The following is a 15,096-nucleotide window of genomic DNA, read 5'->3' on the forward strand; positions in this document are numbered from 1 at the left end:
TCCGTCTAGGGGTTCCCGTGGTAGATGGCCCAAAGAAATGCAGAAACTGACACTGGATCCACTTTTGGGTTATTTATTTTAGAAGATAACACAGTTTCTTAATAAAGGGTAGAGGGTTAGGAAGGAAATTCAGGTACTTTTGGAACTGCAAAATCCAGAGAATAAACGTTTCACAGCTGGATTCTCACAACCTCCGGATAGACCTCCTCTCACTAGGCCTAGCGGCCAGCAGGGTGTTACGTAAAGCAAAGTCTCTGCCACAGACTTGGATGTAGAACACTTGAGAAATAAAAGTCTCTGCCACAGACTTGAATGTAACTGAGGGACGTAGACAAATTTAGAGAACTATAATACGGTACCAGTATCTCTCAGCCGGTCCGGCGATACCGTATGAATATAGATCCACAAAGTGTCCTTTAACTGAGCCTCCAGGCTCCTTCTGAGAAACCAGCCTTGCGCATGGCCTTCTCCCGAAGAGTCCTCCCCTGGATGCTTCTCCAGTTGCTGGGCCTCTCCCTAGATGACACGGCACTGGACCACCTTTGAATCATTATGGCCTCACATCCATTTAGGCCTGTCCCTGCAGTTGCTTTGCCTCAGGCTTATCCAGCCCTGAGGCTCAGAATTGCATGGATCTGCACCCCCTGCCAGGAGGGCCATGGGGGCTGGTCAGGAGGGCCAGGACCAAACAGACAGAAAATTTCCTCTGGACCGGAACCCCGAAGCACGTGATCGCAGTACCTTAAGTACCACCTCCCAGGATGCACAGCAGGAAAAACACTCCCACTAGGCTGGTTTCCGAGACAATGATGGTACTCAATACACCCAACTAGACTGCATTCTACCACTTGCTGGAGGTGACAGCGACACCTGCAGCCAAGGAGAACTCAGTGCAATCCAGCTAGACTGGTACTGAAACCATAATTTGGCAAAATTAGCCCTAAAACCCAACTGTGGTTTTAGGAATATTAATTTTCAAAAACCATATAGCACGTACTCATCAGGAGCCGGCGCTACATATATATATATATATATATATATATATATATATATATATATATATATATATATATACCATTCAATTTTACATCCACTAAGGACAAGTATAAAAGTATATCAATCAGTCATGATTTCATCATTTATTATACTTGTTATATAATTTAATAATTTATTTTATTTATTTATTTTATATTATTTCATGTATTATTATTTAATATAATATATTTTAATGTAATAAAATATATTTCAGAAATTATTATTATTTCATCGCCATAATCATTATTATATTAATATTCTATTTATTTGATCATTTATTATACCATTTAATGTTACATCTACTAAGAACAAGTATGAAAGGTATATCAATAAATCATGATTTGATCATTTATTATACTTGTTATATGATTTGATCATTTATTTATTTTATGTTATTTCATATATTATTATTTAATATAATATATTTTAATATAACAAAATATATTTCAGAAACTCTTATTATTTCATCACCATAAGCATTATTATTTAATTTTTTTTATTTATTAGATCATTTATTATACCATTAAAAGAGAATGTTGCATCTACTAAGAGCAAGTAGAAATGTATATCAATAAATCATGATTTGATCATTTATTATACCATTTAATGTTACATCTACTAAGAACAAGTATGAAAAGTATATCAATAAATCATGATTTGATCATTTATTATACTTGTTATATAATTTGATAATTTATTTATTTTATGTTATTTCATATAATATTATTTAATATAACATATTTTAATATAATAAAATATATTTTAGAAATTATTATTATTTCATCTCCATAATTATTATTATATATTTTTTTATTTATTTGATCATTTATTATAACATTAAAAGAGAATGTTGCATCTACTAAGAACAAGTATAAAAGTATATAAATAAATCATGATTTGATAATTTATTATACTTGTTATATAATTTGTCATTTATTTATATATGATTATTTAATATAATATATTTTAATATAATAAAATATATTTCAGAAATTATTATTATTTAATCGGCATAATTTGTTTTTTAATGAATTTCGACAAATTCGAAAACCCGTTTTAACAAAATTTTCCAAATGCTCGAAAATTTGTAAATTCCCAAATTCGAACTTCGAAAATCAAAAAACCTAAAAATGAGAAAATCTGAAATAATAACTAACTGCTCAATATTAAGTATTGAAATTTCCGTTCAAATTTGGCTCTTATTGAATATAACGAATTTATCCAAAGTTACAAATTATCTGAAATAATGAATGCCGCATCTAAACAAATGGAACGTAATGAATTAATAATAATAAATAACAATAATAATAAAAACGCTTTATTATTATTATTTATTATTCATTCATTCTGTTCCATTTGTTTAGATGCAGCATTCGTTATTTCGGATAATTCGTAAACTTTGGATAAATTTTTATTCGTTATGTTCACTAACAGCCAAATTTGAAAGAAAATTCCAGTACCTATCATTTAATTGTTAGTTATTATTAGTTAGTTATTCTTTAGACTTTTCTTTCTTATTTTTGGATTTTCAAATTTCTTTTTTTGAACTTACGAATTTACGAATATTTGAATTTACGAATTGCGCTCATAATGAATGAACTGAAAAAAAAAAAAAGAATAAGAAGAAAGCTAAAACAAACAAATTTTTCGGCAGCGCACATGTCTACTGGGCGATAACAGCCGGTTCAATAAAAACTGCCTGACATTCGACCCGTGTCTATGGCAGCCGGTCCGGCCAGCGTCTGTCGAATGTGCATGCTGGAAAAGCAGCAGCCGACCGTCTCCCGACCAGCGCTCTCAGCCAATGGCAGAGAGTGCTGATCAGAGTGTTCTGGCGGGGGGGCCGTCCTCCTGTCAGAAAACAATAGTTCAGTGGAGGAAATCGCTGTACTGACATCGGATTGTTAGTACAGCGGCTCTGATCAAAGCTGTATTTTTTTTTATTTTGTTCAAGTTTTAGGTTTCCAATCACTTTCATTCCTGGTAACAATAAACAACGAGACAAATAAAGAGGGGAATCTCTGAGCAGGGACACAGACAGCAATAAAAAAAAAAACTGTCAGAGGGTCTAACCCTTCCTCATACTTTAAGGATGACTTTTTGTAAATATTTTGACATTTAAAGCGAAGCTCCACCTCTTCTTGTTTGCTTCCACCCCCTTCCCTCCGCTTCTATATTTGGCACCTCTTGGGGGGGAGCGGGTACCTGTTTTTGATAGGTACCTGTCCCCACTTCCGGGAGACTTCTGCCAGAAGTTCGCCCCCCATCTTCTCCTTCCACCACCCCGGCCATTCAGAATGTGCAGCGCTCTCCGCGCATGCGCAGTAGAGTACAGGCTGTGATGTCACAAGGCTTCAACTGCTGGTTTCTCTTACAAGGAATGGCGGCAGCTGCACCCAAGAGCCGATTGAAAAATCGGCTGGGGGTGCCAACATTGCGGGATCAATGGACAGGTATCAAAAGTCAGCAGCTGCAGTATTTGTAGCTGCTGACTTTAAATATTTTGGGGGGGTGGGGGGGTCTGAAGCTCCGCTTTAAAGTCCATCTATACATAAATACAAAATGTAATGTGTTTTAGCATTTTAAAACACTTCCTGTTCTAGGGTGACAACACTCAATGTACTGCATCTATGGAGAGCAGAGTTGTCACAACAGGACAGGAAGTGTGTCATCAGCAGTATAAGGGAAGGGGTGGGATTAGTAGTAACATCATTGTCGGCCATATTTGTTCAGTGTCATTGCGCAATGTGGCCATATTCAGGCAGTGATGTTAGTCACCTTTCCTCGCCCATTTGCTTATGTGGCCAGTAGACATGTGCACTGCCGAAAAATCTATTCATTTTAGTTTCATTTGTTTTTGAGGTTTTTTTATTTTTCGAGTCATTCCTTATGATCGCTATTCGTAAATTAGAAAATTAGAAAATTCGTAAATTCGAAAATTCGAAAATCCGAAAATAAGAAAGAAAATCTAAAATAACTAACTTATTAATTACAACTATTAAATTATAGGTATTGGAATTTCCTTTCAAATTTAGCTGTTAGTGAATGTAACGAATACGAATTTACCAAAGTTACAAATTATCCAAAATAACGAATGCCGCATCTAAACAAATGGAATGGAACAAATAAAAAGAAATAATAAATAATAATAATTATAATAATAAAAAGGTTTTATTAATATTATTGGTATTTATTATTTATAATTCGTTACGTTCCATTCGTTTAGATGCGGCATTCGTTATTTCGGATAATTTGTAACTTCGGATAAATTCGTATTCAGTACGTTCACTTACAACCAAATTTGAAAGGAAATCCCAATACCTAAAATGTAATAGTTAGTAATAGTTAAGTTATTATTAGTTAGTTATTATTTCACATTTTCAAATTTTCTGCTTTTCGAATTTACGTATTTAATATTCAGAAAAATTTGTTAAAACGGGTTTTCGTTAATTCGGACATTTCTGAATTAACGAATTTGTTGAAATTCGTTAAAAAACTAATTTGGAATGAAACGAATTGCACATGTCTAGTGGCCGAAGATTCCTGGCCATGTAAGTGAATGGGATGGGTGATGTCAGTGGCTGGTAAGGACAAGGCGACTGCCAACAGCTGCTGCTTCCCTAACAACCATTGACAACTTTGGCTGCGTGGTCCTACTTAGGCAAAGTAGATGCCTGCTTTGCAGCTGCTGCATCCTTACCAAGCACTGGCGGCACCCGACTTCTTCACTTACATGGCCAGGAATCCCCAACCACATAAGTAAATGGGCTGGGTGTCCTCAGCCCTGGGCAAGGAAGCAGAAGCTGCAAGCAGCCGTTGCTTCCTTAGCAACCATTGAAGCTGTCACATATGTTCGCGTCAAACGCTTTAAGCGTTCAGCATTCGGACAAACGCCCAAACAGCCAGTGTATGGATGTGGCCATATATGGGCAGCAATGAACTGCTCTCCCCGCCCCTTTGCTTAAGTGGCAAGGATCCCTGGTAACGTCTATGGTTGCTAGGGATGTGGCTGGTGCTTCCTGAGGAATCAGTGATAGTGGGAAGCTGTCGATAATGGAAGCAGTAGAATTACTACCTTGGTTCAGACCGAACCATCGTTTCATCTCTAATCACACACAATAAACTCAAAAATATTAATGGATGTAAATGTATATATAATGTAAGTCATTGGTGCTCAACCTGAGGCCCTCCAGCTGTTGCGAAACTACAACTCCCATCATGCCTTTGCCTTTGGAAGTCATGCTTGTAACTGTCAGCAATGCCTTATTGGACGTGTAGTTCTGCAACAGCTGATGAGCTGTAGGTGGACCACCCATGATGTAAATATATTATTATTATTATTATTATTATTATCAATATTATTAATTGAATTATATACAACGCTGTTTCTGACATAAAACCACTTCTTACAGAATTTTATTGTAATTTAGGAAATATTTTTCTTCCCCCTTAGCCAAAGAAAGTTCCCTGACGCCAAACAGCGACGCCCCAGGAATGGATAGCGGCTACCTGACCAGCAAAGAGGCCCCAGCCAAGGGCTCCCAGGACAGGGGGAGCAGTGATCTTCCCATGGATAAGTCGGAGTCGGAGAGCAACAAAGGGAAGAAAAGGCGGAACAGAACTACGTTCACCAGCTACCAGCTGGAGGAGCTGGAGAAAGTCTTCCAGAAGACGCACTACCCAGATGTTTACGCCCGGGAACAGCTGGCGATGAGGACTGACCTCACAGAGGCCAGAGTGCAGGTAACGTGATTTATTGGAGGAAGATATGAGCAAAATCCAGGCATGCACCACAAAGGAACCCGCCGCTGGTTCTAAAATAGGGATGGATACTGTTAATATTTACTTAGAAAGGGGCTCTGCTAAGCTACATAAAGTAACCATGATACTGTCTAATTTTAGGAACTCAATTCTGTGAATAAATTTCCTTTCTTTATGGGTTCCAAAGCTGATCACGTGGATACATTTCCTTTTTCTTGTGCGTGAGCATGTTGGAGCTGTAAAGATCTAAAGGAAATAAGTAATAAGGACAAAAAAATTCACCCAAAAAATTTTGGCAAAAAGTAAACTTTTAATTTAATTGAAACAATTTGTTTCAAATTTGCTTGAATATTTTTATTTCTTTTTTTACTTTTCAATTTAGAGGGTTTTTTTTTTTGGGTGGGGGGTTTGTATTTAGGGTCATTAATTATATTTTATTAAATGTTCTTTGTAATTGCATTTTCTTTTTCTTTTTTTGTGTTTGTATTTTATCATTAAGTACTTAAAAAAAAAAGTAAAACAATGAGGCTAATGAGGAGCCTTTTTTTGGCACAAGAACTGGTCTGTGTTGAAAGAAGGCGTATCTGGAAATTATTGCACCCTTAAAACTACAAAACACCACCTCTGTTTAGCCTTTGTCACTAAAGCCCCGTACACACGAGCGGACTTTTCGACATCCAAACTCCGACGGACCGAGTCCGTCAGACTATCCGATCGTGTGTGGGCTGCAACGGACTTTAGCTTCGCCAAAGTCTGACGGACTTTAGAAATGAAGCATGCTTCAAATTTTCCCGACGGAACTCCGCCGGACCCGGTCCCCTTCGAAAAATTCGCTCGTGTGTTTGCTACTCCGACGGACTAAAACCGACGCTAGGGCAGCTATTGGCTACTGTCTATGAACTTCCTACGTCGAATCCAGTCGTACGTCATCACGTTCGACTCCGTCGGAGTTTGGTGTGATGGTGTGTGGTCAAGTCCGTTCGGTCGAAAAGTCCGCCAGAACTCCGTCGGAACTCCGGCGGAACTCCTTTGGAGGTCTGTCAGACTTAATCCCTCTCGTGTGTACGGGGCATAACTCCACTACAATTATCAAAAGAAGTGAAATTACACCAATTTTTTTTTTTCTTATTTAACATTTTTGGTGTTGCAGGGAGGTGTATTTGGGGTCTTTTAGTATATTTTATTCAGTGTTCTTTGTATTTGCATATTCCCTTTTTTTTTCTGTTTATAATTTATCATTGATTCCTCCTTTTATTTTAATTTTTTTAAAAAAAGAAGTAAAATAATGAGGCCAACGATGGGGCTGGTTTTTGGTAGAACTGGCCTGTGATAGTTGACAGGGGCTTCTGTAAATCATTTCACCCTTAAAACCACTAAGTTCCACCTCCATTTCACCTTTCAAATACTATAACAGAAACTGCACCACGTATGGGACACTCAAAAAAACTAGGAAGAAAAATCCAACAACCAAAAGGCAAAAAAAAAAAGCCAAGGAAAAAGAAAGCTGCTACTCTAATTTTGATATAACATCAAATCATAGTAGTGTAATAATAATAATGAGCAGCGCTGGCCTGACCATCTTATATTCTTATTAACGAATAAAATGCTGTATTTTTATTTATATAATGTACCACCTAACATTAAAAGTTGCTGGTGCAAATTTTATACAGATATTATATTCAAAAACATATGCAACTAATATATGCTGTCATAAAGTGCTGCAGTGTAATAAAGTGCATACAGGATAATGTACTGTGCAAAAACAACAGAAAGTGCTATAGTGTAATCATCTCATATGACATCCCTTCAACAGTTGTTCAAAAAAATTTATAGAAAAAAGTCTGTGTTGATATCCAATAAAAGAAAGTCCCAAAAATCCTTTCACCTTTGCCATTAACTCCACTACATTTTGCAAAAATTTTAAAATTTTACCAAATTCACCCAATTTTTGCCAAAATTTTGGGGAAAATAAATCTGTCAATTTTTCTCCTGTTGGGTCTTTATTTTTTATTTTTTTGGAGGTTTTGAAATAAAAACAATATTGAGGAGAACAATATCCCATGTACAATAGTATATTGTATAATAGAGTTCGCAATTAAGGCATAGCCAGGAAAAAGGTCCTTCGGGTGGGCTGTCCATAGGACTGGCCCTATCAGCCCATTAAAGTATTCCAAAGGCGGGAAATTATCATTTTAAATGCCCTCCTAATTTCTCTCATCCCTAGTCTGAAGTAAGTAAATACAAACTTCATAATGCACTGGGAACTTTTTCTTATTAGACATGTGGACCTGCATTGTCCATTGTAAAAATGTATTTTTTCAAGGATTTGTTTGTAATTCGTTTTGTGACCATCAATAGTGCGTAAAGAAAATGTATACAACTGTTTTCTTTGGTTTTGAGAACAGGAAGGGAAGGGTCTGTTTATTTTTTTGCTGTTTTTTTGTGACCCACTGGAGCAGGGTTTCTCAACAAGGTTTCCGTGGAAGCCTAGGGTTCCTCCAGACGTTTTTAGGGGTTCCTTGAGTTCATACTGACACCCTTGATCTTTTTAGCTATCTGAGCGTAATTCTTCCCAATGTCCACAAATGTAACAAGCATCCTTCCCACTGACTATCACACTAATGCAGGGTTTCTCAACCAGGGTTCCTGCAGGAACCCTAGGGTTCCTCCAGACGATTCTAGGGGTTCCTTGAGTTCCCACTGACACCCTTGATCTTTTTAGCTATCTGTAAGAGCGTAATTCTTCCCAATGTCCACAAATGTTACGAGCATCCTTCCCACTGACTATCACACTAATGCAGGGTTTCTCAACCAGGGTTCCTGCAGGAACCCTAGGGTTTCGACGAGGTTTCTAGGGGTTCCTTGAGTTCCCACTGACACCCTTGATCTTTTTAGCTATCTGCAAGTGGGTAATTCTTCCCAATGTCCACAAATGTAAGGAGCATTCTTCCCACTGACTATCACATTAATACAAGGTTTCCCAACTAGGGTTCCTCCAAAGGTTGCTAGGGGTTCCTTGACCAATGACCAATTTCTGCCTCTCAGATAAGTTCCCATTGACACCATTGATCTTTTTTAGCTATCTGTAAGGGGGAAATTCTTCCCAATGACCACAAGTGTAAGGAACATTTTTCCCACTGACCATCACACTAATGTATCATGAGTTGTAGCTATAGTAACACTTATGCCGCATACACACGAGCGAATTGTCCGACGTACTTAGTCCGGCAAACAATCCGGCGGATTGTTCCGGTCGACTTTCTACCTAACGGACTTGGCCACACACGGACACACAGAAAGTCCGGCGTTCGCTTGCGCGATGACGTACAGCATGTACGACGGGACTAGAAAAAGGAAGTTCAATAGCCAGTAGCCAATAGCTTCCTTTTTTCGTACTTGCTTCTGAGCATGCGTCATTCTTAGTCCGCCGTACTAGCATACTGACGAACATATTGTCCGCTGAAACCCAAGTCCGACGGGAAGATTGGAGTGCAAAAATACTTTCTTAGTCTGCCGGACACGATTGAATTGTCCGCTGAAATGCGTTTCGGCGGACTAAGTACGCTGGACAATCTGATCGTGTGTACGCGGCATTATTAGGGGTTCCCTGAGATTGGAAAGTTTTGTTTAGGGTTCCTCAGTGTTGAAAAGGTTGAGAAAGTGTTTTGGAGACGCAACAGGAAGTGAGAGCAATTCTTTACAAAGTTACATAGTTAGGTCAAAAAAGACAAAAGTCCATCTAGTTCAACCAATAAAAAAAAAAAAAAACTACAATCCCATATACACAGTTGATCCAGAGGAAGGTGAAAAACCCCAGCAAAGCATGATCCAATTTGTTACAATGGAAAAAATTCCTTCCCAATTCCCCGAGAGGCACTCCGATATTCCCTGGGTCAACGTTACCTATAAATGTTAGTACCCAGTTATATTATGGACATTTAGGAAAGAATCCAGGCCTTTTGTAAAGCAAGCTACTGAGCTGGCCAGGACCACCTCTGGAGGGAGTTTATTCCACATTTTCACAGCTCTTACTGTGAAGAAACCTTTCCGTATTTGGAGATTAAATCTCTTTTCAAGATGTAAAGAGTGCCCCCTTGTCCTTTGTGATGACCTTAAAGTGAATAACTCAACACCAAGTTCATTAAATGGACCAGTTATGTATTTGTAAACATTGATCAAATCCCCCCTTAATCTTCTCTTCTGAAGAGTGAATAAATTCAGTTTCCTCATAGCTGAGCTCCTCCATGCCTCTTATCAGTTTGGTTGCCCTTCTCTGCACTTTCTCCAGTTCCCCGATATCCTTTTTGAGAACTAGAGCTCAAAACTGAACTGCATATTCCAGATGAGGTCTTACTAATGATTTGTACAGGGAGGCAAAATGATCTCTCTCTCTCTCTGGAGTCCATACCTCTCCAAATACAAGAAAGGACTTTGCTCACTTTGGAAACCACAGCTTGGCATTGCATGCTGTTATTGAACTTATGATCTACCAACCCCCCCAGATCCTTCTCCACCATGGATTTCCCCAGTTGTACTCCCCCTGGAGTACAATTGAAAAAATTACATTCAACAGCTGTCTCTAGAATAGGTGTCCCACTGAAAGATGAACCTTTATCACCAGTTCCTGCTCTGGTGACAGCTGTAAAGTTTGGATTTCTCAATATCAATTTCTATGTCGGTGACAATGGTCACCAGGAAAAAAAAAAGATAGTCCAATGAAAGGACCAAACAATGTCCAAGACTACACAACTTTTAAAATTAGTTCACAGTAAAAGAACACAGAACAACTAACAGGTTTTAAGACATAATTTAAATTTCAATGCTATAATGCTAATGCTAATAATAATAATAATAATAATAATAATAATAAATAAAAATAATCCTAAAAAGCCAAATAATCATAAAACAATAAAAAGAAAAATATATAATATAATAAAATAGTAATAATAATAATAATTTAAAAAAAGGTAAACATAGTAATAAAAGAATATAAAATAGTTTATCATAAAATAATCAAAGAAGGACTTTTCTTTCCTAAGGGGTTCCCCCATTTAATTGGTATGCTATTGAACTGGAGCCTGTGTACCCAGTGCCAGCCTGATTGACCCACAGAAAATCTGCGCCCAGCACCTCTGTTTTTTATTTTTGTCTGAGCAATTAAAAAACTTAGCAGAGGTTCCAACCCTTCCACACTCTATCCAAAGCTGAAAATAAAAGGCTTGGCTGTAGATACATTGTAAGGCCCCTTTCAAAATACACAGCAATGGGGTGGGAAAAACAGGTGGTTGATCCCCATTTAAAGTACCCCCCCCCCCATAAATGGCCATCTAAAGCCTACCATGGCAGCTGAAGGGAGTAGTACCCATGCCGTGGCTGCAGAAAATTTGACTCTGCTTGCCAAGTTTGACAGGTGGCCCTGTCTGTCAAACTCGGCCATTGAAGGCCAAAAGGACTGTGCCGCAACTATGAGCCAAACATTTGGCTTATGAATGCAGTACGGTATTTCAATATAAAATTGCCCTTGGGTTGACAAAAAAACACACACACACACACAGAAGGCAGCAATATCGCCTCCTGAACGGCAGGATAACACTAGCGTACTCGCTATGAAAAGTGATCAACCATGGATCTCATTTCAGAGGGCGGTAGAGACTGCCAGCCATGTGTAAGGGGCCTAAACGGTTAACATGGAAAAAGTTTACTTCCTGTCTAACGATGCAAGCAAAAAAAAAAAAAAAAACATAACAATGATTTCCTGCCAAAAAGAAGTCTCAAAGGAGAGATAAATTTAAAAATGATTCTCTAATTAAAATATCTGACGGATGGAGTTATATAAACCAGCGTCTTTTTCTGTAGTAGAAATATAAATAAAGCCATTCATAGCGATTAGTTCTAGGTGACATCTCGCCCTGAAATTGGCGTTGACATAGTCTTGGCTTAATTTTATTCTTCCCAAAGTAATCGGCTAATGAAAACAGAACTTTCCTTTCTATATGTCTGTGTAGATAGAGATAGATAGGCAGATACGCGGAATGTTGCAACTGTGCCAGGACTGTCTATAGACAGGATGATTGTTGGGAAGATTAGACCCATGGTTATAATTTATTAATAAATCTTTCACCAATACTCTTTAAATATTCAACAAATATTATTTATGGAAATAATTTTTTTATGATTTATTGGAAAATATTATTCATGGAAATATTTTTTTTAATGATTTATTGGAAAATATTATTCATGGAAATAATTTTTTTAATGATTTATTGGAAAATATTATTTATGGAAATGATTTTTTATGATTTATTGGAGAAAATTATTTATAGAAATGATTTTTTTATGATCTATTGGAATATAATATTTATGGATTTTTTTTTTAATTATTTATTGAAAAACATTATTTATGGAAATTATTTTTGTATGATTTATTGGAAAACATTATTTATAGAAATTACTTTTTTATGATTTATTGAAAAACATTGTTTCTGAAAATAGGATTTACCATTGTTTTTTTCATATTTGAACGTCTTTTATTTTTAATTATTACTTTTTTTTGTGTTTTTGTTGCAGATATTAAGACTGTAACTGCCCCGTGTGCTAAAAATTGTACTGATAACATTTCTTGAAAAGGATTGCCTTTAGAAAATGATTTTAGGACAATTTGGAAAATAATTTGCAGAGATGTTTCTAGAAGGATGGCATGTAATACTTGTTTATGAATAATGGATAGCACAGTGACTTGCATATCTGCCTTGCAGGACTGGGGTCCTCTCTTTAAATCACAGCCAGGACACTATCTGCATGGAGTTTGCATACCCCCCCCTGTAGCACCCTCCTGGATAGGCTGCTAGATAGGCTAGGTAAATTTAGTGTTTTCTCTTGGTTCCCCTGCAATCAGTGCAGCAGATTGTGATTGCTTTGGGCTGTTCTGGGCTTTGCAGGTTGCAAGTTTGAGTGCTTCCCCCTGTTTTCTGGAGAATAGAGCAGAATATAGTGGGTGGGAGAAGGCAGATTAGCAGCCTGAATATTTATATATCTTCAGACAAATCCCTGGGGAAGGGTGCCCAGAAGGTGGCTGGGGGAGTGCATAAATAGTTTGGAGCCCTGTTCTTGTCCAGGAGGAGAAGTTCCCAGTCGGAAAGTTTAAAGTGGTTGTAAACCCTTACAAGCAACTTTGACCTACAGGTAAGCCTAGATTAAGGCTTATCTGTAGGTCCAAGAAATATCTCCTAAACCTACACGGTTTAGGAGATATTTGCCGAAAGACAGGCATCGCTGTCTACGGCGCATGCGCTGTAGATAGCGGCGCGCAGGCGCACTGAGGGCACCACGGTCAACGGCGATATGCCGCAAGTGGCGGCTCCCGTGCGCATGCGTGTGAGTGGCGTCATCGCGGCTTCGCAGAATGACAGCGGCGGAGCAGTGAGACCCACTGAGAAGATGGATGCGCCTGACTACAGGGGACAGCGGTGACATCGCTGGCTCCTGTGTCAGGTAAGTGACACATAATGGACTACTATGCGATGCATACTCCATTATGCTTTACCTTTGCAGGGAATCAAAGAGGAAGTAAACTCATCAGGGTTTACTTCCTCTTTAATTCGTTTAATACTAAAAAAAATTTTTGAGCGCTACATCCCTTTCCTTGCATGGGTTTCCTCTGGTCTTCCAACGTGTTTCAGGGGGAACACCACTCTACCTTCGCGAAGGGTCAACATAGCATAAAACTTGGATGGAGAAACCAGTGATTTCACAGATCTACTGTATATTAGAACCAACTATCATGTTGTTTGTCCATGAGGAGAGTCCAATACTGGTTCTAATATAAGTCAGTGAAGTCATTGTCATCCAAGTCATCCAAGTTTTATTCTGTGTTGAACCTGATGAAGGTGAAGTAATGTTGCCCCAAAGCGCGTTGGGTGTTTTATATGACTTTTTTTTATTAACAATTAAAATGATCTTAGACTCTTTTATCTGATTCTTCTCTGGCGCTCCTTTCTACACTTCTATGGTTTGAGCTACTGTTGGGTGCCCATCAGAAGAAGCCATTGCTGTGTGGGAGCTGCCTCGCCAGAGTTATTGAGCTTGTTTGAAGTCTTCCTTCATGATCTGACTACTTCTGCAAGTCTAAAGATCGCCATACTATCAGGCGCGTGTTGCGCTCCTGATCCTTGATAGCTGCTGCTCTCCTTTCAGCATCCTGGTTTTGGCTATGATGAAATCTCCTTGTCTGTCTGTCAACCTACAAGGTGATTGATGTGGCCAGTCTCTGGGTGGAGACCAAACGTGATTTAAGCCAGCCAAGCCTGCATTCTCAGACTTGTGATATTGTGTTTGTAACACGTGCTCCAAGCTCCCTAATTGTCCGCTCTGCTGATTGTATTTCCTTGTTTATGACCTTGGATCGAATATTGACTACTCTCTGCCTGCCTTTTGACTGCTGTTTTGATCCTTACTTTTTTAAACCTTGCCTGCCTTGTATCTGGACTGTCATTGAACCACTCTGCCTGTCTGCCAACCGCAAGTACCTGTTTGCTGTGCTCAGTGTGCACCTGCCCTGGTGTAGTAGCCGGGCACTATAGCATTGTCTTTTAAGCCCTTGGGGCAACCCAGTACCAATAGCTGTGCTTACCTTATGGGAAAAAGGGCTTCTATAGGTGAAGAACACAGAAGCCAGCTATAGTGCATTACCATCTGCATTAGGGGTAAGCGTGACACATATATGTTTCTGTTTTTTTTTTCCTTCAGCCACAGTTTCATTGAGTTGTATTGAATTGAATCTGTGTATTCCATCAGAATACAGAGATAAGAGCTGCAGCCTATTGCCTGCTCTGCTGATCGTGCAGCTTTTATCCAACAGGGCACTTGAACTGAAGTTGATCTGTGGATCGTCCTATGTTTAATTGCAGTGGCTACACATGGATTGAAATTCAGATGGTCCCTGATGAACTGAAATTTGAATCCATCTATTGCCACCTTAAAATTGCCCAGCTCCTCTTTGAGTATGTTGTTCTGGAGTTCCCCGAAAGATGTCATCTCTGATGAAACGCGTCGGGAGGAGCTACATGCTGACATCATCGCTTTCTCAGAAGAGGACTCGGAAGTAAGGTCCGGTTTGTTATTCTTACTGCGCAGTGACTCCTATTTGGTATACATGATGGAGGATGACGATGGATACCTGTGGGCAATTTTGCTTCCTGCTAGCAGTGGATCCTGCCGAGGAGAACCTGGAGCCTTACCTTTAGCTAACCAATATTACCACATTCTGTATATGACTTCTCTAAATTGTGAGTCAATTATCTC

At 38.5% G+C, this 15,096-nt stretch overlaps 1 protein-coding gene across 1 annotated transcript in view; it reads left to right on the plus strand.

Moving 5' to 3' along the window:
• Positions 1-5,493: 5,493 nt before the first annotated feature.
• ALX4 (ALX homeobox 4) overlaps positions 5,494-15,096 on the plus strand; it is a 35,110-nt gene continuing 25,507 nt past the window's right edge. Inside the window, exon 1 of the mRNA XM_077453477.1 lies at positions 5,494-5,778. Within this exon, the coding sequence (XP_077309603.1) occupies positions 5,530-5,778 (249 nt within the window). The 5' untranslated portion in view covers positions 5,494-5,529. The remainder of the gene's footprint in view (positions 5,779-15,096) is intronic.

This window comes from Lithobates pipiens, unplaced genomic scaffold (genome assembly GCF_037356315.1).
Source record: "Lithobates pipiens isolate NorthernLeopardFrog02 unplaced genomic scaffold, aLitPip1_a1.2 Scaffold_24, whole genome shotgun sequence".
In the NCBI taxonomy this organism is placed as follows: domain Eukaryota; kingdom Metazoa; phylum Chordata; class Amphibia; order Anura; family Ranidae; genus Lithobates; species Lithobates pipiens.